Genomic DNA, 22905 nt, shown 5'->3' on the forward strand with positions numbered 1-22905 from the left:
ATATTGAATAAAAAGAAGCAGGACACCTGTGTAACAAACACACCCTGTATTTATTTCTCATAACTATTCAGCTTAACTTTTCTTCAAACATCAACATAATAAACAAAATAAGACTTTTGCATACTAGTGCAACTTGAGAAGAGGCTAATACGAACAATGGACTGGCAAAAAAAAAATAAAAAAAAATAGGTTTTTTCGGTTCGCACGTGATCAAACCGGTTTGGGCTCGTACACCGAACCGAACCGGTAAAACCGGAAATCGACCCATGCCTATCGCAGGCAGACAGAAAGACGGACGGACAGAGCCCACTTACTCAATTTTATATGATGATTCAAGATTCAAGATTTTTATTGTCACTCCATGGTACAAGTATCACGTGTGAAATTCTTGTGCTGTGAACTCCGTTTACAACATAGTACAAATATAACAGGGCATTTGAGTGCAAAAACAACAAGAGACACAACAAGCTGATGATGATGATGATGATATAGGCTACATGATACAGAATAAATTAAAGTAAGATTCCTTGAGTCAGTCAGTCAGTCTTATTTGAATATATTTAATATGCGGTATCACTACGTAACTTCTATTTTATTGTTTTCATGGTTTATTATGTTTCTTATAATGTCTCTATCTTTATATTTTTGAGTGTGAGCAACTAACCTTGCAAGCCAGCTGGATTCTCGCAAGATCAACCTGTAGCATGGCTCAATTTCCCCTCAGGGATCAATCAAGTTATTCTGATTCTGAGAGAAGCTCAGATGATCCCATTCTGTGCATCCCTGCTGTACTAAACACACATAAAGCCTTCATCATTGGCTGCTGTAATCAGGTAACTTCCAGCTGAGCGAGGGAGGGGAGGTGCTGAAACTGTACAGCGCGGTGGAGGCCAGGTGCCTGGACTGGCTCATGAGAGACCCACTGAAGCCCTTTGTCCCGCAGTACCACGGCTTGATCAGCAGGGGGGAGCACAGCTACATCCGCCTGGACGACCTGCTGAGCGGCCTGAAGACTCCTGTCATCATGGACTGCAAGATGGGCATCAGGTAGGTGGGCTCACTGGACACTGCCAGTTTACAGATGTGGATGGTGATGGTTGAGTGGGTGAAAGTGTTCTTGTAGTGAGGAGGACCAATTTGAGTTTTCACTTTTTACCTGGAAAGTGATGACGTTTTAGGAAAGTGAGGACATTTTGGCCGGTCCTCAGTTTCTCACACACCTTCAAAGGGCTGTTTGAAGGTTAAGACTTGGTTTTATGGTTTAGGTTAGAATTTGTTTGGGTTTGGGTTAGGCATTAGTTGTGATGGTTAAGGTTGGGGTTAGGGACTAAGGAATGCATTACTAAGATATAAGATAGAAGTCATCACTAAGATAGCTATAATGTTTACCTTTGTCCATTGAGAGATTAAATGTTTACACTTCTTAGTATTTTCTTCATGTTTTTTCCCCAGGTGGGGAGTAGGCCTTCTGTCATTTGTATTAATATATATTTTTGCTTCTCTATTATATCAAATTAGTTTGATTTTCAAACCATCTTGGTACATGACTCGAGTAGAAGAGAGGACATGGAATTATTGTGGTTATCGGCTCCTAAATGAGCAGTACATTTCACAGTCTTGACTGCGTTTCACTGACAGACTGTGACTTAATTTAACTCAGTGTAAAAATCAACACTATGTCAGTGTTTATGTAAGCCCACGCCCATCAGAGTTATTAATTTAACACTTTTACATTGCCATCCCAGTCATTGAAAAATCAACACTTCAATCAGTCATGATGCCAATGTAGCTGTAATCAGCACTAAAGTACGCAGCAAGTTCACTGATTTTGGTTGTTGCGATTATTTCCATTTGACAATTGGAAGGTTGTTTGTAGCTGATATGGAGCAGCTGTTCAAAACTACCTGTAACAGTATTAAATTATGCAGACATACAGTATATAAGCACTGGCATAGTGCTGATTTTGCTGTGTCGTCGTATGATTTTCGACACACTGTACTGCACAGCGTTTCTTTCCCAGGACGTACCAGGAGGAGGAAATGGTCAAAGCGCGGACCAAGCCCAGCCTGCGCAGCGACATGTACCAGAAGATGCTGAAAGTAGACCCATCAGCTCCGTCAGCGGAGGAACACGCGCAGAAAGGCGTGACGAAGTGGCGCTACCTCCAGTGGAAGGACACGACCAGCTCTACAGCCACGCTGGGCTTCCGGATCGAGGGCATCATGGTAGGACTAGATGAACTTGTTGGGCCAAGCCAAGGCCAGTCAAGTCTTTGTACAACTCATATGACTCATCTATTTACTGTGAAGTGTTTCTATGTTTCTGTATCTTTTAAATGTGCCATGTCAGCGCCTGTGTTTGTGGCTTTCTCTGCGAGTCAGATGGAGAATGGCAGTGTCCAGCGGGACTTCCGAAAAATCCGGACCTTGGCACAAGCCACAGAGGCCTTGCTCTTCTTCACCAGCGGTCAGCTACCCATCCTGGTCAGTTCTCTCTGTCACACAAGTTACTGTACATTCCATCTCCTCCTTCACGTCCCCTTTCCCTACTGTTTCTTTGCAAAGTTCCAGTTCATCTAACCTTATACCCCGTTTTAAATCTCTGCTAAACCACCACATTTTCTTCCCCGTGTCTCGATCTTTCCAACTCTGCTCTCAGAAGGCCTATCACTCCAGACTCCAGGCCTTGAGTGACGCCCTGAAGGATTCTGCATTTTTCAGAACCCATGAGGTTGGTTTGAATCTGGACAACAGTCTTGCATTCTGTTTAATTTTGGCAGGACGCGAACAAGCGGAACCTGAAAATAATTAATCAGGCCAATCGGACCATATCAGGCTATTAACTGATAGTTTATTGATCACAGTTTAGATTTGCATTCCTGGGAAATTACCGAAATTTAAAGTTGACCCAAATCTGCAGAGGTGGGGTCAACATTGACTGGATGCACGAAGAGAAGACTTGAGACTTGACTTGGGTTCTGGCGACTTCGGACTTTGCCTTGTCCTTTGATGACACGAAAAAGCTTTCTAAAGTCTTGTGTTTGTGTAAATGAATGTAAATGAATATTTCTTGTTTATCTTGTCTGACCAGGTGATTGGCAGCTCACTTCTCTTTGTCCACGACCACAGTAGCAAAGCCAGTGTGTGGATGATAGACTTTGGGAAGACAACCCCCGTTCCCGACACCGGCGAGCTCCGGCACAACGTCCCATGGGACGAGGGCAGCAGGGAGGACGGCTACCTCATCGGCCTGGCCTCCCTCACCTCGTCGCTGAGCCAGGCCATCAGTAAGGCTTCCTGGAGACGAGAGGAGAGCTCTGCAGGAGAACACTCAGGGTGCTGAGCCAGGCCATCACTAAGGCCTCCTGGAGACGAGAGGAGAGCTCTGCAGGAGAACACTCAGGGTGCTGAGCCAGGCTGTCACTAAAGCCTCCTGGAGATGAGAGGAGAGCTCTGCAGGAGAACACTCAGGGTGCTGAGCCAGGCTGTCACTAAAGCCTCCTGGAGATGAGAGGAGAGCTCTGCAGGAGAACACTCAGGGTGCTGAGCCAGGCTGTCACTAAAGCCTCCTGGAGATGAGAGGAGAGCTCTGCAGGAGAACACTCAGGGTGCTGAGCCAGGCCGTCACTAAATATGGCCTCCTGGAGACGAGAGCAGAGCTCTGCATGAGAACACTCAGGGTTAACTGAATGTGGGACTGATTGCTCATGTCTGTCTGTGGGTGTGTTACAGGATTGTGGTTGAGACACTCTTTAAAAAATGCTCACATTCAGGCTCACCTTCAGCCTTCACTGGAAGAGACTGTGTGGAAGGACTGGAGATCTGATTATGTAGACATTTGTGTTCACTGGTTGAGGAAAGAGAAAGGGAGTGTGTGTATGGGGTAATGCGTCCTCTGGTGGTTGTGCTTACGTACATCTGGCATGTACAGTATATGACTGTGGAGGAGACAGTGTTGTCTCTCACATAAGATGTGACGGCAACTTTTATAAAAAAAATTATCCAATGTCTAAACATTCTCATCACTCATAAAGCACCACAAATCAAACGTGATCTTTTGACAAATATGCCTGTTAACACTGACTTGTTGGCAATGCTACTGAGTTTTATTTGTGTTGCTCCACACAGAGTCTCTATTGTTAGAAATTCAGCTTGGCTCATTTGCTTACAGACGTTGAGGAAATTAAATTTGAATCACACACGCACGCATGCACGCACGCACGCACACACACACACACACACACACACACACACACACACACACACACACACACACACACACACACACACACACACACACACACACACACACACACACACACACAATCTGTTTAGGAATTTGAATAGCCTGATGTTCTTATTTCTACCTGTGATGGTTGCCATCAATTAGGATAGTCAAAAATATATTTTTTTCTTCCAATTTTACCCGGAAAACAACACACAAACAGAACAAACAAACGAACAGGCTCAGCAGACACAGAACAGGGGGGAAGAAAGAGAAAAGCATACATATAATATCGACAATTATCACAATGTGGTGCTACCAGCCACATAGGCTGCTTATGTGCTCGCACGCAAAGGGTCCATGAGGAATCAGCTGGGAAAGTCACCCGCCGCCCCCAACCTCATCGAGGTAGGCTGGAAACGGGTCCCAAATAGTTAGAAACTTATTAAGTGAGTTGGTTCTCAGGGATCTGAGTCTCTGAAGTGAAGTTCTGAGAGGTCTCCGAGCAGCCGACGATGGCGAGTTCTGTCTCTGGCTGAAGGGTTATTTTGTAGGCCTTAGAGTAGGTCAGTCAAATATTTTGGCCCAGAGTCCCGTCAGTGAAGTGCAGAACCAGAAGGCATGAGACAGACTGCAGGCTAGTCAATCTGTCTTTATTAAGTAGAGGATATTACAGATGTAAAAAAAAAAACTGCCACAAAACAGCTGGACAGATATTACCCAAAATAATCACATTTATACAGCACCTCATCATAGGTGCTTTAGTCAGTGTATTTTATTAAGACTAAATGAGAGAAGTTTATCAGACTAGGGTGGAGACTGGAGACTCACACCGCCACAGACAGACACCACCACCACAGAGCCCACTTAGCCAATTTTAACTAAAAAGACAATTGATGATGACATCACAGTTGCTCGAGTGACATCACTGATGACATCACAATTGCTTGAGTGACATCACTATTGCTCAAGTAATATCACTGATGACACACAGACACACCACCCACTTAGCCAATTTTAAGTAAGAAGAAGATTCAGCTCCATTATCTCAGGACCTTGTTAGTGCACCGTGTCTCAAACTGTCCCGCAGGTGGCGCCATGTTGCTGCCAGTGCTGGGGGGTGGACTGGAGTGGAGGGGTCAGTTCCAGTTGTGTCCACAGAGCGTGGTTGTGTCACTTCTAGACTGACCACACTGCCTGCCCTTGCCTTGGCAAAGGCAACGCAAACGCTAGGTACAGAAGCTGTCAAAAAAGTACAGCTAACGTTACCGTGCTGTTAGCGTGGGTTACTTTCAGCTGACCGATAAGTGCTTCTTGTTTTCGTTAAGACGAGGAGGAGTGGACCATGCCTTTTGGGACAAGGTTCGGAAATCAGTACCACAACCTGGCCGTGTACACGCGCATCTTGAACGAAGGTAACGTTTAGGTCACATGAGGTCGGCCATTCCTTAGCCAGAGCTGGTCACATGTTTCTCATGTTTTGGGCCATTGGATGAAGAGTCAAGTAAAGTAGTTAGGCCATGTGTGGCGGTAAACTGCTGTAAACCAGGATAACATCTTTATTTGGTGGAATGAATGCCAATATGCAGAGAAGGATAAGCTGGTACATAGCCGCCATTATGTAGAAGGCGGCATATGTCACTATCTGTGACTTATTGCTTGTTGTTTCTCTTGATTTCCTGCACCTATATGCCCTGTTATTTTGCACTATGTTGTAAACGGAGTCTACAGCACAAGAATTTCACGCGTGATACTTGTACTACGGAGTGACAATAAAAACAATCTTGAATGTTGAAACTATACAGGCTCCTCCTCGGCCTGTTGCTAATTGTCCCACCTGTTGTGCATCCGCAGTGAGAATTGTATCCCCACCATTAAGGCTGTTTTGACTTAAAAACAAGGGGATGCAAACTTGGCAGGTGCCAAGATTTGCATCCCTCTGGTGACCTCTACCCGGATTTTAAGCACTAAAGTCGGCCTTCATGAGCCAGGACCATTGATAGTACAATGGCAGGACAGACTCCTCTGATCTGGCCAGATCACCTCAGGAGGTCACCCCACCCTCGACCTCACTTCTAACCCGATAAGTAAAAATATGGCAAAAATAACGTTCACAACTATAGATCAGATCATCATTCTTGAACACCCACAGACTTATATAACTTTTTAAAGGGTAGGTTACTTTGCTGTAGAAATCATTACAATGTGGTTATAACGAGGTGGGGATTCGGGATTCAGAATTCGGCATAACCCCATGCGATTGATTGGTATACCTTTTACCCTGGGCCTTTGATCATTTATGAATTTAGTGATAGATTTTAGGGTGAATTTGAGGGAAACATTTGTCCTCCATGTTATAAATCTGCGAGCCCATCCATCACCCGAAAAATAGACCCGGGTTAACATCATGGTTAGGTTTATTTTGTTGTTGCTCCCGGAAGTGGAGCCTGTGGTTCCGGTGTCCTGGCGGCAGGCAGCACGTGACGCAGTATTTTACTGCTAACGGGGGGAAGCTAACCAGAAGTAAAGAGCACTCAGTTTAATCTCGTACAGTTACCTTTATGTTGACCGCTAAGGTTGTGCGATGCTGAAGTATCTGGCACGTCCTCGCTTTGGTGTATCGTAAAACGGACAGTTTTGGCCTTGTAAATCTTTTTCATCCAGGGTTGTTTTCGAACTCACCGCTGTTCCCAGGCAGGAATATGGCGGACTACTACGGTAAGATACCCTGTTACACAAGCTTCACCTTGATTACATATTGTTCCGTTTTCTTTAGACAATGGGGAGTTTTCCGTGAGAAGAGAGGTCAGAAGCAATGGTTACATGCTTCCAGAAGGTAAAACTATGATACCTTGGGCTCCCCCGAGATTCCATCATTCCAGGGAGTAACGTTAGCTTTTTACTAAACGTTACCCTTTACCCAGTCATGCTAGTTATGATACCAGAGAGCGGATTATCAACTCCAGACCACACATTCCCTGATAATTGTAGATTGTTGGAGCACATTTTGACCACTGTAACGTAACAAGTTTAGAGATCTTGTTAAAGTCAGTGGGTGAAGGTCTCTTTCTTCTCACTCTCTCTGAAAGATGGACACAAGAGAAAACTACAGTAGCTATCCTGTAAACATAAACTATGTGACAGCAGTGTCTAAATATGTCTTATTGAATTGAGAAAATAAAGAAAGAAAAGGAAAATTACGTTTTTGTTCTAAGTCAGTGCCAAGTTGATATACATAAATGTTGACCGACTTCTCATGCTCCCTCTCTCAGAGCATGATGATAGAGCCGCCGGCCCGCAGTTCCGCAGCCGTAATCGCAGGGGGTCCCACAGGGGTCGGTCGTACAACGAATCCCGCAGGGACCGACAGCGGGGAGGCCACCCAGGGAACTTAGGGGGTCCCGGACCACGATCCAGGCTTGAGGAAAATGACGGGGATGTAACTATGAGCGACAGCAGCTCTCAGGACGGCAACTCCCAGCGCAGATTGTGAGTGTGGCTGCCTGGCCGATGTTGGTTTATGAAAATGTATGTGTTTAGGACATTGTTGGTAGTTCAGCACTGTTGATCAGATGTGTCGGTCCATTGAGTGCGACAGACTGTTCTCTACTAGCACACCCACCAGTCAATATTCTTTAAGAAGTTATAGAATGGTGTTGTTCAGAATGTCATCCAAAAGATAGCTGTGAGTATTTCAGTCCAAAAGATATCTGTGAGTATTGTCAATAAAAGTCTTTAACAGCCTTGTCTTCTCCTCAGCAACCCCTACGGAAGGCCCTATCGGAGAGGAGATGCGCGGTTTGACAGAGACAGACGAGGAGGCAGAGGGGGAGGAGGTGGGAGAGGAGGTGGCTATAGACCAGGAGACCGAGGAGGAGGGAACAGTGGTGTTGGAGGAGGGAAAAGCCGATCAGGATGGTACAAAGTAACGGTTAGTATTCAATTAAAGTTAGTTCACCCATACGTGTCGTCGTCCTTTATATCTCTTGGAGATAATATACATTGTCGTCTTTGCTGTTTGACAGATACCACATGGAAGGAAATATGACAAGAAATGGTTAGTGCCCGCTCTCCAGAACATCTGCTCAGTACCCTACGCACCTGTGCAGGTGAGTTTCAAGCACTCCTGTATTTACATAAAAAAATGTCAAATATAAATAACACAAAGTGGAAGCCCTCAGAACCAAGATATTAAACTTTATTAAAAGTGGCAAACCAGAGGTTAAATGTCTACAAAGCCTGTTGCTGCGCCCTATTCGTCTGTAGGTCGTTCCAGTGGTATTAGCACTATTATCATGTGATATTACAGAAACTTACTGTATATGAAAGGTTTACTGTTTTAGACGGCCATACCTTTAGTTTAGCCCACTTTCTTACCTAGAACACTTTTTATGGGAAATGTAATAAAAACAATTATATTTTATCGCATCCTTGATCACGTATTGAGATGCCTATTGATTACTACTTGGACATGCATACTCATTGTTTAATTTTTAATTTTTATGGCTCTCTCTCATCTATCCAGTTTCATACCGAGGGTCACCGGGTCCATTTTTATATAGATGACGACAATGCTGCCACTGCTCTGCACAAATGTTCCCACAAGATCACAGACCCAGATGGTTATAAGGTAATTGACTGTCTATACCACAGTCTGTTGTCCTCAGTGATTCCCAAACTGTGGTCCGGGGACCACTGGTGGTCCGTGAGGCTCCATCTGGTGGTACTCAAGAGCCTTAATGCTGACTGCCATCAGCCTATCAGCAAATAAGATGTTTACATGCATCTGCTTATGTGTTGGTTATTTGCAGTCTGACCCACAACAGTAGCCTACTACTATTTAGTCTTTCTGATTCTATTGCATGGTTAAATAAGTGTTTTTTTTAATGGGGAAAGTTTCAACCATTCACAACGATGCCTACTCTATAGCACAGATAATCACACTTAATCAAAAACTCCAAACATATATGTATGTTATAGCTCCTCTTTGATAGATTTGCACTCTGGTTTCAATGAAGCTGATGACTGGCTGACTCACTAATCTCCCTGCCAAAGGTGGAAGTACACGTCAACAGCAGCGGTCCTCCCAACTTCCTCCTCTCTGACCTGAAGCCAGAGCACTTGGAGCACCTGAAGGTGAGCCAGAGGCAAGGGTGGACAGCACACCTAGAGGCAGGGGCGAACAGCACACCTAGGTGTGACAGACGGAGAAAGGGGCTTTGGAAATGAATAGCAGTTGTAGGGTTTTGATGATAATGGAGACATTTCTGACTGCAATATTCTCTTTGTAATTTCTGCCCATCCATTCCGCCGTTACTTTTGGCAAGTGTGTGCTGCCCAGATGAGGTCTGTTATAATAGCCATTTCTTTTGGTCTTTCACAGCAATGTATGGCAAAGCGTTTTGACGGCTCCCAGCAAGCACTTGACTTGAACAACCTCCGAACAGACTCGGGTAAGTAGCCACTATGTAACAGGGCCTGACTGATATTTCAGGATGTCAATACTTTGCCTCAGTTTTACCTAGTCTCTCAAGCCAGTCTATCTCTGCCACAATCTTCGGATGCTCCAGAGACGGTCTGTACTTCAACCTGTTAAAATTTGGCCAGAGGAAGTTGTCATCTTCTAAAAAAAGAAAAAGAAAAAACGCTTCAGACCGGAGGAAGTTTGATGGTATTTGACCAATCATGACACATGTAAACAAAACTGAGACAGGTGATTGGAGAAATGAGCGGATGTCCCGCCTTACTTCCGTTTTGACCAACTTTCTCCTCTGTGAAGTACAGACGGGTAGGCAGGAGCATTTTCTAATTGCAGGAGCCAACACGTCTGTTTTAAGAGACTAGCTTTACCTATAAAGTTGGTGAGAATCAAATGATTACTTATAAATGAATCTTAATAAATCTTAATTCATAGCCCAGGTTGTCTGTCTATTACAACCACCCTTAGCTGGGTAGGATATGTGTACTATTGAGGTACAGACAGGTTTTTGATTGATTGATTTTATTATGGATATAAAAGACAACAAAATCCAAGGGATAAACATGTAAAAGTGTGGGCACTTATTTCCAACATGGTCCTTGGTCTTAAAAAACAGGACATACAGTAACACATTACATCAAGTAAACAATACAGATCAATGAATCACATCAGTGGTGCTTGCTACTTTGCTTTTGGCAATGGCAACATTGAGTTAATATACAGTATTAAGTAATTACCTAAAATTGACTGCCAACTGCTGAATGAAATTGCAATTTCACCATTCTTTGCTAAAGCGGAAACTAAACTATACAAACATGCTGTTAGTATGTTTTACCATAACCTGCAGTAGAGGGGATGTTAGCCAATAAGATTGAGCTCATTATAAACATGAGATAATAGACGGACATGCTTTGTTCGGGGTGAGGACGTTTAACAATTAGCTAACTTCATTGGTAGATAATGTCTGAGAAACTGCTGTCAGCTATGCCTGTTTTGTCATATGTTTGTAGATTTGGTCCTTATGCCATTTATTATATATACATATTTACATATACATATTTTTTACATTTACATATTTATTTTTTATATACATATTTTTCAGTAAAAAAAATATCTTAATTCCCATTCCCAATAGCCAGGCACATTTGGCTCACGTCTGGACAGACATGGATGTTGGCGGAGGCATATAACCGCGGTGCGGTCGTTCTAGTTTTATATCTTGATTGCGAGAATTGAGTTGGAATCGGAACTTGAATTCTGTTTTGTGTCACAGACCTGGTGTCCCAGAACGTTGAAGTCATCCTTAATAGGAAGTCAAGCATGGAGGCTGTGGTCAAGATAATTGAAGAAAACATTCCAGAGGTAATGTCTGTACAATTAATTAGAGCCCGACCGATATATTGGTCCACCGATATTGGCTGATAACCGATATATCGTAATGGCCGACATTGCCGATATTTTTTTTATTTTGTATTTTTCAAGTTATAGACAGCATGTTGTGTATATTTGATCTTTTTTCTGAACTCAAGTTATATTTTATATTCTATTTGTGTTTTTCTATTTCTAGTTATTTATAATTATTAAATTCCGTTTTTTCAGTTTACTGTTTCATTGCATTGATGTCATTTTGGACCATAAAGTTAATTGATAAGCTGTAAAATATCTTGCCTACATTACATATCTCAACTCATATCTTTGTCAAGTGTTTGATATTTGAGGGATCATTGGAGAAAATTGTGTAATATAATGTGTATATATAATATAAGAATATCGGTCGATATATCGATATCGGATTTTTTTTACTCCCTAATATTGGTATCGGCATCAGCCTCAAAAATCCAGTATCGATCGGGCTCTACAATGAATCTTAAGATCTTATTTGCTGGAAGAAACCAACACATGATGTGTCAGTCAACATGTTACTAGTGTTATTGAACTAACCAAATTTGAATTAAGTATGCATCTGTTTGCGCGGTGGGTCGATCAGAATCTGCTTAGCTTATTCCATTCTTCTCCTTCTTTTCGGACTCTTATTAGCTGGTGTGCTTGAACATGAGCAACAATCGTATTCAGAGATTGGACGAACTGGCTGAATTGATCAGCAAGGCACCCAACCTGAAGACCCTCAACCTGTCCCACAACGAGGTGAGACTGACCCACTGTTCAATCCTTATAGAGATTGAGCAGGCAGGCACCACTTCTGCCCCTCAGCTTTTACAGCCATGTTCATGTCAAATGTGTGGTTGATTGATTTTAACTCCATCTCTCGCTTGAAGAGCATAGTGCATTAATTGCATTTGTGTGTGTGTGTGTGGGGGGGCTATATAGCAATGGGATTGGGGGGTATTTTTTAAATCCTACATACAGTAGCTGCATGTATGACTTGTTTTTGTAAACACCAGGGAGCACTGTTCCTGAAATGGAACTGTACACATGTGATGTCACATAGATGCAGACTAGTCACCTTTAGGTGACAGTCGACTTTTTCATTCCAAAATAGGAGCATTTCGGCGTGATGTTACTGCCCTGGTATCTGTCACCTTTTTTATTGGCCATGACTTTGCATCCCTGTGTGCAGAACATCCAGCAACAAGTGATGTCACAGATGTTGAACGGCCATTTAGAATGCCACCCTTTTCTCCATATTTCTGCGCTGGGGGCCTGTAAAAATTTTTTTTTTGGGGAGTATTTTCGTACTAATCTGGAGCCAAAAATGCAACTTAAATTCAGATTTCTTTTTACCTGCACCACACTTTTTAAGTTGTTTCTCTTCTCTTCATTTCTTCTCACCAACTTCTTTGGTTTCTGTCTGTTGTCTTCTAGCTGAAGAACGACCGGGAGCTGGACAAGGTGAAAGGCCTGAAGCTGGTGGAGCTGTGGCTGGTCAGGAACCCTCTGTGTGACCTGTTCAAGGACCAGGCCTCCTACATTAGGTCCGTTAGCGATTGGGGGGGAGTGGGCTGAGCAGTGTGTGTGAATTTGAATTGATTTAGTTTATAAAGGCTAGTGTGCACATACATGAATCATTTGCAGTAAACAAAGAGATTGGTGCATCAAATCTAGCAAGAAGCTAATTTGGATTTGTAGTGTGTGTGTGTGTGTGGCCACGTGTGTGTGTGGCCACGTGTGTGTGTGTGTGTGTGTGTGTGTGTGTGGGGCCACGTGCCTCTGGGTGTTTGAGTCCAGTAATAGGCAGCAGTGTGCTACAAAAGTTGCCACATAAACAGTAAGCAAGCCTGTGTGTGTGTGTGTTGCCCATACAATAACTGGAAGCCATTTTCACAGGAGTCAAGGACGAACTTTCAGGATCAAGATGAAGCCGTTGACATTCACAAACTAACAGTCTCTTATCCCCCAACATATTTGTATGTACGTGTGTGTGTGTGTGTGTGTGTGTGTGTGTGAGAGAGAGAGAGTGAATGGGTTATTACATTCAAAGGTTAATTCGCCAGACGCAGACGCCTTTGTTGTATACTTGTGCATTTCCTCCCGCTTTGCATTTAAATGTCCTTTTCACACTGCAAACTAAACATTTCTTCCTTCCAATTGTTGCTAAGAGGACAACTGTCCACAGTGCGGTTCCACAGCCCAGTCTTCCTTTCAGCTCTCTTCAACTCTCCACGGGTCGGACGGCCATCTTGTCTCTGTGGGTTCTTCATTTTCTCTGTGGGGCATCTTTTCAAGCTTTTGGCTGCTTTAAGGTTCTCAGTGAAGCTGTTCCCAGCACTCCCCTCCCTGCTGCCGTCCTAGCTAGTCCTCCCATAAAACTGCAATGAAACGCCATCGCAGCGCTGATGATGCAGAGCCCTGACAAGACATTTCTGAAGGCACAGAGGGCATGCAGTGTACCGGTCCTCTAACACAAATCAACACAAACTACATTGGACAACATTAATGTACAACAGCCTTGTCTAATGTACAACAGCCTTGTGTGCAGTACTGTATAGTAGAGTAAGCTGATTATTGGAGAGAAGGCAACCCACACTTGTTCTGTTGACAAATGATAAAAGTGCCAAACAAGGGCCAAACAAAGTAAAGCCACTGGTGACAGCCAACGATTGTTTCCCCTCCCCTCATGGCATCCTTGCCCAATCGGCATCCTGCAACAGGCGAGTATGGCAGGCTGGATAGCCCATGACGGGTAAGATCCCACCTTGAAACCTCGGGACAACCTAAGGCAGGCACAGTCACGATTACTCGACCTAGTCACCGTGAGCGCTGACTCACTGAGGAAGTGACGAGAAGACGGGACGACAACACAGGAGAAGCCGTTGGGCCGAGGCGGAGGGGGGACACGGCTCGTTCTCAGACGAAATGAGCGACGATGAGCCAAAGAGAAAGATCAGTCTGTCTCTCTTCCACTCAGTTGGTTCTCCTTGGCCTAAAAGTGGCCTCTGCGGCTCTCTCGATGGATACAGTGGAGAGAGTTTGCCAGATACCCTCACTCCTGAGGGAGATGTTCTCTACTGGGAATTGATCAGGTTCAGTTTTGCCTGAAATAATTCAAAGAGCAAAATATCATAATACTACCTCTCCGAATCTGATGAAGGCCGTGACCAAGTTGAAATATGAAATATTGTTACACACCAACTAAGCAAACAGACCAGGGTATGGAACAATCACGTAGGGCAAATGCCTGATAATCTCCCAGTGCCTCTGTAGTCAGACGATTGGGTCCAAATTAAACTAGGACATGAACTCCCCAGACAGTCCACTGGGTGCAGTCAGCGCTTGTGCAGGAAGACTAACAGGAAGAAGATGGTGGTGGTGGTAGCGAGATAACTTGACCACACACGCTTATGTTTGTGCAGTGGGGAAGCCTATGGGATGAGCTCGCTGTGGGATGGCTGGGTCCAGCTCACACTGAGGCCAGCTGTCCTTTTTTTTGTTCTGCTTTGTTCTCAGACGTTTCCTTCCTGTCCCGATAGCCGTGGGGGTCAGACACCAGGCGAAATCACTCACATTTCTTCCTCACGATTCATAGCAATTGTCACCTCTCCTGAATGTTACGCCAAATGCGCTAGTCAGATGTCTGCGTGCGTGAGAATGTATTTTTTTGTTTTGTGTTACCCAGACCCTGTTTTGTTTATTTCGGTGACCTAGACTCATCTGTTCTCCACCATCTTGGCCAGACTTTGTGGGGGACGGTAACACAAGACTGGCGGTAACCACCTCTCTCCCACCGATAACATAACTTTTTTTAATTTTACTAAATCAAAACAGTTGTCTTTGCTGGTTTCCAGCTCAGTCTTGTGAATGGTGGTTCTCTGTATGCATGTGCTCCTGGTAAACGTGTGTGTGTGTCGCTTCCCCGTGTCAGAGATCTGTGTATATCTCCGTATTGGGGGAGAGAGGGTGAGTATACCTCCTGGTAAGTACACTTTGGGGTGGGAGAAGTGTTAAAGGGGACAGCATGAGACTGGATGGAGGAACTGAGTGTGTACGCTAGTCCATTAGTGGATTTACTTGTATCACAGAAAATGAAATGAAATTCCATAGTGACACTGGTTCTAGATCCACTCCATTTTCCCCCCATGTACTTAAACACATACACTGTGGGGACTGTACTGTCCAACATACACTGTGGGGACTGTACTGTCCAACATACACTGTGGGGACTGTACTGTCCAACATACACTGTGGGGACTGTACTGTCCAACATACACTGTGGGGACTGTACTGTCCAACATACACTGTGGGGACTGTACTGTCCAACATACACTATGGGGACCTGTACTGTCCCAAACATTCTGCACAACGTTGCAGCTTTACATCACACACATGGACATACATGCGGCAATATGACAGGAAGTGAGTCAGCAGGTGTGACTGAGAATGCCGCTATCTGCTTAGGTGAGCATGTTTTGCCTGAGTCACTTTGTGATGATAACATGACCCATCGTGCTTTTTGTTCCCGTACCAGTGCTGTGCGGCAAAGGTTCCCCCGGCTCCTCAAACTGGTAAGTCCAGGTCTAACCCCAAGTAAGTCCAGGTCTAACCCTAACCCCAAGTAAGTTCAGGCCTAATCCTAAGTAAGTCCAGGTCTAACCCTAACCCCAAGTAAGTTCAGGCCTAACCCTAAGTAAGTCCAGGTCTAACCCTAACCCCAAGTAAGTTCAGGCCTAACCCTAAGTAAGTCCAGGTCTAACCCTAACCCCAAGTAAGTTCAGGCCTAACCCTAAGTAAGTCCAGGTCTAACCCTAACCCCAAGTAAGTTCAGGTCTAACCCTAAGTAAGTCCAGGTCTAACCCTAACCCCAAGTAAGTTCAGGCCTAACCCTAAGTAAGTCCAGGTCTAACCCTAACCCCAAGTAAGTTCAGGCCTAACCCTAAGTAAGTCCAGGTCTAACCCTAACCCCAAGTAAGTTCAGGCCTAACCCTAAGTAAGTCCAGGTCTAACCCTAACCCCAAGTAAGTTCAGGCCTAACCCTAAGTAAGTCCAGGCCTAACCCTAAGTAAGTCCAGGTCTAACCCTAACCCCAAGTAAGTTCAGGCCTAACCCTAAGTAAGTCCAGGTCTAACCCTAACCCCAAGTAAGTTCAGGCCTAACCCTAAGTAAGTCCAGGTCTAAGCCTAACCCCAAGTAAGTTCAGGTCTAACCCTAACCCCAAGTAAGTTCAGGCCTAACCCTAAGTAAGTCCAGGTCTAAGGTATCGCCCCTCCCCCCACCCCTTTCAAAATGGTAGATCTACGCACGCCTCGTCATGTGGATCTGGCTATACAGGCAGCATGGCTGTGTTTCAGATGCAAACGGTATATGTGAACATAATTCCAACATGGACGCCCCCCTGAGCGATTACCCGGTTACTCGTTCATAATAGGAGAGTACTCTCGAATATTTAAATTTGTATTTAAAATGCCCATCCCTAACACACACACACACACACAAACAAACAAACAATGGTTACAAGGCCGCCTTCTATCTCTTTACTTGCTTTTTATGGTTTGTGTAACTTTATGTTCTAGCATTGTTGTGTTATTTTTATATTGATTATGCATTGTATTGTCTGTCAAACAGAATACTTAAAGCTGCATTCAGCGATACGTTTGTGTTCAAATAAGTGTTCGATGACTATATTCTGACAGCAATCACTGAAATAGAGTGTTTGGTCAGTGACTTGAAACCCCCAACCCCCCACTGTCCTCTATCTCTCTCCTGTAATCCTGCAGGCAGGGCGGACGTATCTCCGCAACCTGCAGGACTACAGGAGAGAGATAGAGGACAGTGAGGGGTTGGGGGTTTCAAGTCACTGACCAAACACTCTATTTCAGTGATTGCTGTCAGAATATAGAGCCATTTAACACTTATTTGAAGACAAAAACATCGCTGAATGCAGCTTTAATCATGTCAATATATATAGTTGACTGGCTTTTGAAAAAAGACATTTTGTAAACTACATCTGCAGTATTTCTGATGGAGTTATGTCCATAAAGGAGTTGAATTGAATGGAGGGTGGCAGATTGGATCTCCTCCAGCACCACGTTCTCTTGTGTCTGCCCTCACATGCTGTGTTTTGTTTTGCTTGTTTTTAGGATGGCCAAGACCTCCCGCCCCCCATAGGCTTTGACGTGGATTCACCCACCGCCATCCCCCCCTGCAAGGTAACTCCTTAGTTTTTGCCTCTACTCTGCTCTACTTGCTTTTGGTATTACCTGTTGGTTTTCCACCGCAAATAGTACCCCCTCAATGTGCCCATCACCCACAACCGGTCGTCATAGCGACGCCGCATGAAACTGCCGAGGGGGACCTGCCTGGGTCTCTGGTGCCCGGGAGAGGTGCTCCTAGCCTGGGTAGTGGATGGGTGGTGATAGGGGGCTTGCCTGGGTGTCTGGTGCCCGAGAGAGGGGCTCCAGGCCTGGGTAGTGGATGGGTGGTGATAGGGGGCTTGCCGTCAGACTGTGTAAATAGTCACAGCAAGGAGATAGCCTCAGAGGCTCCCATTTATAGCGACCCTACTTGTCCATACATGTAACAATTAAAGCCCCTACATGGAACTTTTAACTGCTTATGAAATACCGATGCCTCTGTATCCATCTATCTATAAAAGGGGCAATGTGGGCTCTGTTCTCTGTTTCTTTGTTTCAATTGTGGTCCCACTGATGATGTCATAGTGACATCACTGATGATCAGTGATGTCATAAATCACTGATGATGTCATCAGTGATGTCATAAGATGCGAAGTTGTGATGACATCAGTGATGTCATTCATCAGTGATGTCATAAGAGTATATCAACAGTATTAATATAGCTATCAATCTCTTATACAAAATGATTAGGGCCTATTAAAAAACAAACAAAAGTCTGTCAAAATAAATAAGTCCAAGTCCTCGTCTCCAACTTCCAAGTCTGAATGCTCGAGTCCAAGTCCGAGTCATCAGTGCTCAAGTCCAAGTCAAGTCACCAATCCTGAAAATGTGTCCAGGACTTGAGTCAAGTGGGACTGGACTGTAACACTGCTGTCAGTATATCATTCAGTGATGTGGGCTAAAGCTGCATTTTCCTCCTTGGGCTGAAAGTCTATGAAGAGAAGTATCTCTCACCTCTGGCTTGTTGTCTCCTTTACATTCCTGACAAATCTTTCTCTTTTGGATGATCCAGGGCAGCTGTTTTGGCTCCGATGACATCAAGACTCACATCCTTCGCTTCTTACAACAGTGAGTTTCAGCCTTTTAAATGGAAGGATTCACATACTGTTGTTTGACCAGAAGATTGGTAGCAACTCCACATGTTGGTCAAGAATTGAGTGTGTTGTTGTGTTCAGTCTAGGTTACCTTGCATCATACCAATACAGTGTGCTTAATGTTACCAAACAAACACCATAGGGGAATACTGGTCTTGGGTGAACCTGCAACCATCTCACTAGTGGCAGCTTTATCAGTACTGCTTATACATACAGTTCTAGAAAAAAAGGATGTTGAATGAAAGAATGATGTGGAGACTTGATCATCTTGATGCAGGAATAAACAGCAGTATAAAGTCATGATACATATGGCTGCGTTGCAGGTATTACAGCATCTACGACTCAGGGGACAGACAGCCTCTTCTGGATGCCTACCATGATGGAGCTTCCTTATCGCTCATGACACCCTACTCCACACAGAACCCCTCAAGGTGAGAACACACACAACTAGAAGGGCAGTCGGGGAGTGCAGACTTCCACCAAGGTTTCTGCTATTATTCATTCTTTGAGTCGGATTGGAATCCGCTCCAAAATGTAATGGGTTCTTCCTCGGCCCATGCAACATCCTTCCACGAAGCTTCATGAAAATCAGCCCAGTTGTTTTTCCATAATACTGCTGACAATCACACAGACAAACAGCACTGAAAATATACCTCCTTGGTAACAACAGTAGGGCTGACAACTTCTGGTTGGTTGGTTGACTTGATATACACTCCAGTCTGAGCAAATTGTCATTGTATTGGTCGGACATAGGGATGCCACGGTGTGGTCATTTTCACACCGGGTAGTAAACACGTGACAACACCGTTGTTACCGGTAACATCGTATAAATATATATAATATAATATAAAATATTAAAAGAATATTAAAAAATGTATAATAATCCTCAGCTGTCCTCACGGTCCAGTCAGTCAGCTCCTCCCCGCTGCTGTGTTAGCTTGGACGCTCAGTCACAACACTGGCTGCCTCACAATACTTGCTTGCATCCAACTCGAGACAACTTTTCAGACCCTCCTGGAGACAATCTTTCTCAGAAGAGACTAACGATGACAAATCTGGAGACTTTTTCTGACATGGGATTAACATTACCAGTAAGCAGAAGTGATTACCAGGCTACCGCATTTAGCATGCTATCCACGCCGAATGAGACCAAACAGCGGAGTGACGAAAGTAACAAATGGGTCAGCTATCGAGCACAAACAACGGACATGTTTCACCACACCGTCATCAGCGAGAAGAACGTGTGGTATTGCAGTTTTTCTCCTGAGCTGATAACGTTACGTTCCTTATGAGAATAACAAACTAGTCAGTGATCCTGGCTGTCCTCGGGAGCACCTTCAACTCCATTCACGTTAGACTGTTATAAGATGTTACTGGAATAAATCTGGGCTCGCCTGAGCTAGCAAAAGGAATGACTTCCTCACTCTCCTTCTTTCTGACCATTAGCCATGCCACAGTGCTACATAACCATAACCATCTCACATGCGTTGCAACAGCTGTTCCTTGCGCATTGCAGCCGAATATGGGCAGGCGCATGCTGGTCAGCTCAAAAAGATTAATATTCTTTAAATAGCTTTTTATGTTTATTCATAATTTATAATCCTTTATAATCGAATGGTTGAGGAGTAGGTCGAATTTCACTCGACAAAGGTTTTCTTTGGTTGACTACAGCTCAAAACAACAGCACCACATGAACATAATGCAAGAATGTAATTTTCATTTTCTCCTGTGTTTCCTTTGTAATTTATTTGCATTGTGAAGATGCCTTGCTTTCTTTGTGCATTTTCTGCTTTTCTCCCTGACCCCTCCCCTATTTGAGTCCCAGCTGTCTCATCTGTCCATCTCCTCTTGTTTTCCTCCTTAGGAGCGGTCTGGGAGAGTACTTCAAAGACACGCGCAACCTGAAGCGGATCAAAGACTCCAGTGAGTTTACCTGTCTAGCTGCTGACCTATCATGGGTTCCGAATTGTTCAGACTAATTGTTTGCGATGTGTATTTACAAATGGCGTCTGATGTTTCCCTCTCTGAAACTTGCTCCCTACAGCGATCCGGTTTCGCCTACTGAAACACACGCGACTCAACGTGGTTGCTTTTCTCAACGAGCTCCCCAAAACGCAGCATGACACGGCCTCCTTCACCGTTGATGTAAACACCTACACGGTGGGTGCAGGGTAGATCCTGTTGTCACGGAGTACCACTGCCAACACATTTTTCTCTCTATTAATTCTGCTTTGTGCTCTTTTCCAATTCCAGAATACACTACTGTCATTCACAGTGAGCGGACTCTTCAAAGAAGGTTGGTTTTCATTAAATTGTATATATTCATATTCAAATGTGTGTGATTCTCAACAACTGTAAGTGTACATGTGTTGATTGTTGTGTGGCTGATTTGTGTCCCGTGTGATTTTCTGTCGCAGTGGATGGTAAATCACGGGACTCCACTATGGCCTTCTCGCGAGTCTTCATCACAGTCCCTGCTGGGAATTCTGGGTAAGTGTATGAGCTCCCATTGGTTTATAGCAACTGCTTGTAGTCTATTATATTTCCCCTGTGTAAATGCCTCTTTGAAATGTTACATTAGTAACAAGAGTTGTGAGTCATGAAGAAAATGAACTGAATATTGGCAAACATCCTTGTCTGGTCTTGCTTTGCACCCTGTGTGGAATGAGGTCCCTGCATTAATGGGTGTTTGTTGGTCATTAGAAAGTCTGAAAATGTCTATAATAAATTGGCTACACCTAAAAAGTAAGTAAAAAATGCCTTAGTTATCAGAGGTCCTATAATTTTTCATCATGCAATGATTCTTTGCACTGCATGTCCACTCTTAGATTAATACAGAACAGGGTCAATACACAAAACATGTTTTTGTTTGTGTTTCTCCATCATATCGACTTAATTAAACACAAATATCCCAACAACAATTAATTTTCTGTTGTCCTTTGTTTCTTTCTTTTTCTGCCCAGAAATAGGCTGGTTTTGACTGCTTTGTTTTGGTTTATTTCACTTAGAGAGTAAAGAAAAATGGGTGTCCAAATGGAAATTGGGCCTGTAAACCAGGAAGTGGAAGTGGATTTTGTTTTTTTAACGCAAATACATTTAAAAAATGTGGTTATTTACCCTCTGCCCCTTATGCCACAGTTTGTGCATAGTGAACGACCATATTTTCATCCGGATGGCTACAACGGAAGAGATCCGCCGAGCCTTTGTGGCCCCCGCCCCGACCCCATCCTCCAGCCCGGTGCCCACGCTCACCGCACCGCAGCAGGAGATGCTCTCAGCCTTCTCCCAGATGTCTGGCATGAACCTGGAGTGGTCCCAAAAGTAAGCCTGTTTGTGAATATGTACATTAATGCAGTATGTCAGTGCATATTGGCCACGGTTGGTGCTGTAATATACAGTAGTATTCACACATGTTCTGTGTTCTCTGTCACAGGTGTCTCCAGGACAATGAGTGGGACTTCACCAGAGCTGGACAAATCTTCTCCGCGTTGAAGGTAACATGAGGCATTTCACTTTCCTGCAGTGCTATGATATCCCCATAGGGATTTGATAATTGTTTCAGTAAGTAAAATTGCTTTGTCCTCTTTTCTCTTTTTGCAGACGGAAGGCAAGATCCCCGAAGTTGCGTTCACAAAATGAATAAATAAAGGAGACCTTCTGTGAAATAGAAAATAATCATTGATTTTCAGTGAACTGTAATTTTATTTATATGGATTTTTTTGTTTTATCCATTTTCTTCCCTTGCCTTGTTTTATTAAAGCTGATGTTATAACATTTTGGTTGTTACTGACTGTACCCTTAGTTTTTAGTCATTTGTATAATGTACCTGATTTCATAGGAATAAAGTCAAAATAGACAATGGCCTCACTTGTGTTCAACTTGATTTAGTTTGTGTTTAACAATAAATAATTTTTTCATTCTTCAATGTATCCATATCATTTAAGCCACATACAGTAGGGACATTGTCAGTTGTGATGATACTGCTACAGTATGATACAGTATCTCCATACAATAGATGCTTTTCATGGGGGCCATTTTGTGTCGAAAAGGCATGGTAAACAGGTGCAAGCAAAACACTGAGGGTTTCAAACTTCAAATCATGGAAGTTGGAAACCCTCAGTGTTTTGCTTGCAACTGTGTTTACCCATGGTGTTAACCCTGCCTTTTTGACACAAAATGGCCCAGTGAAAAGGGTCTATTCATCATGATCATCACATTTGCATTTTACCTTAATTTAACATGGCAAGTCAAATAAGAACATTATTCTCAGTGACAGCCAGGCAAGAGGCAACAGGCTTCATGGTGTTTGATTGGGAATTTCTAATTAAGCTGGCTGTATATTTGTGTGTGTTGGTAGAACAATGTTAGAGCCAGGTGATCAGATCACTGACAGAAATCATAAATCAGTTAATGTTATACACGGTAACGTTACATAACTACGGTTTTAATAGTTTTCTCATATTTTTAGAATAGAACTTTAGGATGGTTTATGTTTCGAAAACTTTTATTTATTATTTATGTG

The 22905-nt window shown here is 43.7% G+C and overlaps 1 protein-coding gene across 1 annotated transcript; it reads left to right on the top strand.

Annotated features, from left to right (window-relative positions):
• The first annotated feature begins 6735 nt into the window (after window positions 1-6735).
• On the top strand, window positions 6736-22275 carry nxf1a (nuclear RNA export factor 1a). The gene is made up of 21 exons (XM_083652137.1): window positions 6736-6942; window positions 7497-7713; window positions 7984-8155; window positions 8250-8333; window positions 8750-8854; window positions 9280-9360; window positions 9608-9677; window positions 10977-11065; window positions 11741-11848; window positions 12527-12636; window positions 15627-15663; window positions 17236-17304; window positions 18302-18357; window positions 18707-18814; window positions 20248-20306; window positions 20428-20543; window positions 20637-20679; window positions 20801-20873; window positions 21522-21704; window positions 21817-21877; window positions 21984-22275. Exons 1-21 carry the CDS (start codon window positions 6927-6929, stop codon window positions 22020-22022), a joined length of 1896 nt encoding a protein of 631 aa, XP_083508263.1. The 5' UTR covers window positions 6736-6926; the 3' UTR covers window positions 22023-22275.
• The last annotated feature ends 630 nt before the right edge of the window (window positions 22276-22905 follow it).

The sequence above is a fragment of the Poromitra crassiceps genome (assembly GCF_964638095.1).
Source record: "Poromitra crassiceps genome assembly, chromosome: 15".
NCBI lineage: Eukaryota > Metazoa > Chordata > Actinopteri > Beryciformes > Melamphaidae > Poromitra > Poromitra crassiceps.

Excerpts from the sequence above, each read along its gene's own strand:
- nxf1a (XM_083652137.1), top strand. Across the intron at positions 9,361-9,607 it reads AGCACTTGGAGCACCTGAAG|CAATGTATGGCAAAGCGTTT; the intron begins GTGAGCCAGAGG and ends GGTCTTTCACAG. Across the intron at positions 20,680-20,800 it reads GAGCGGACTCTTCAAAGAAG|TGGATGGTAAATCACGGGAC; the intron begins GTTGGTTTTCAT and ends TTTCTGTCGCAG.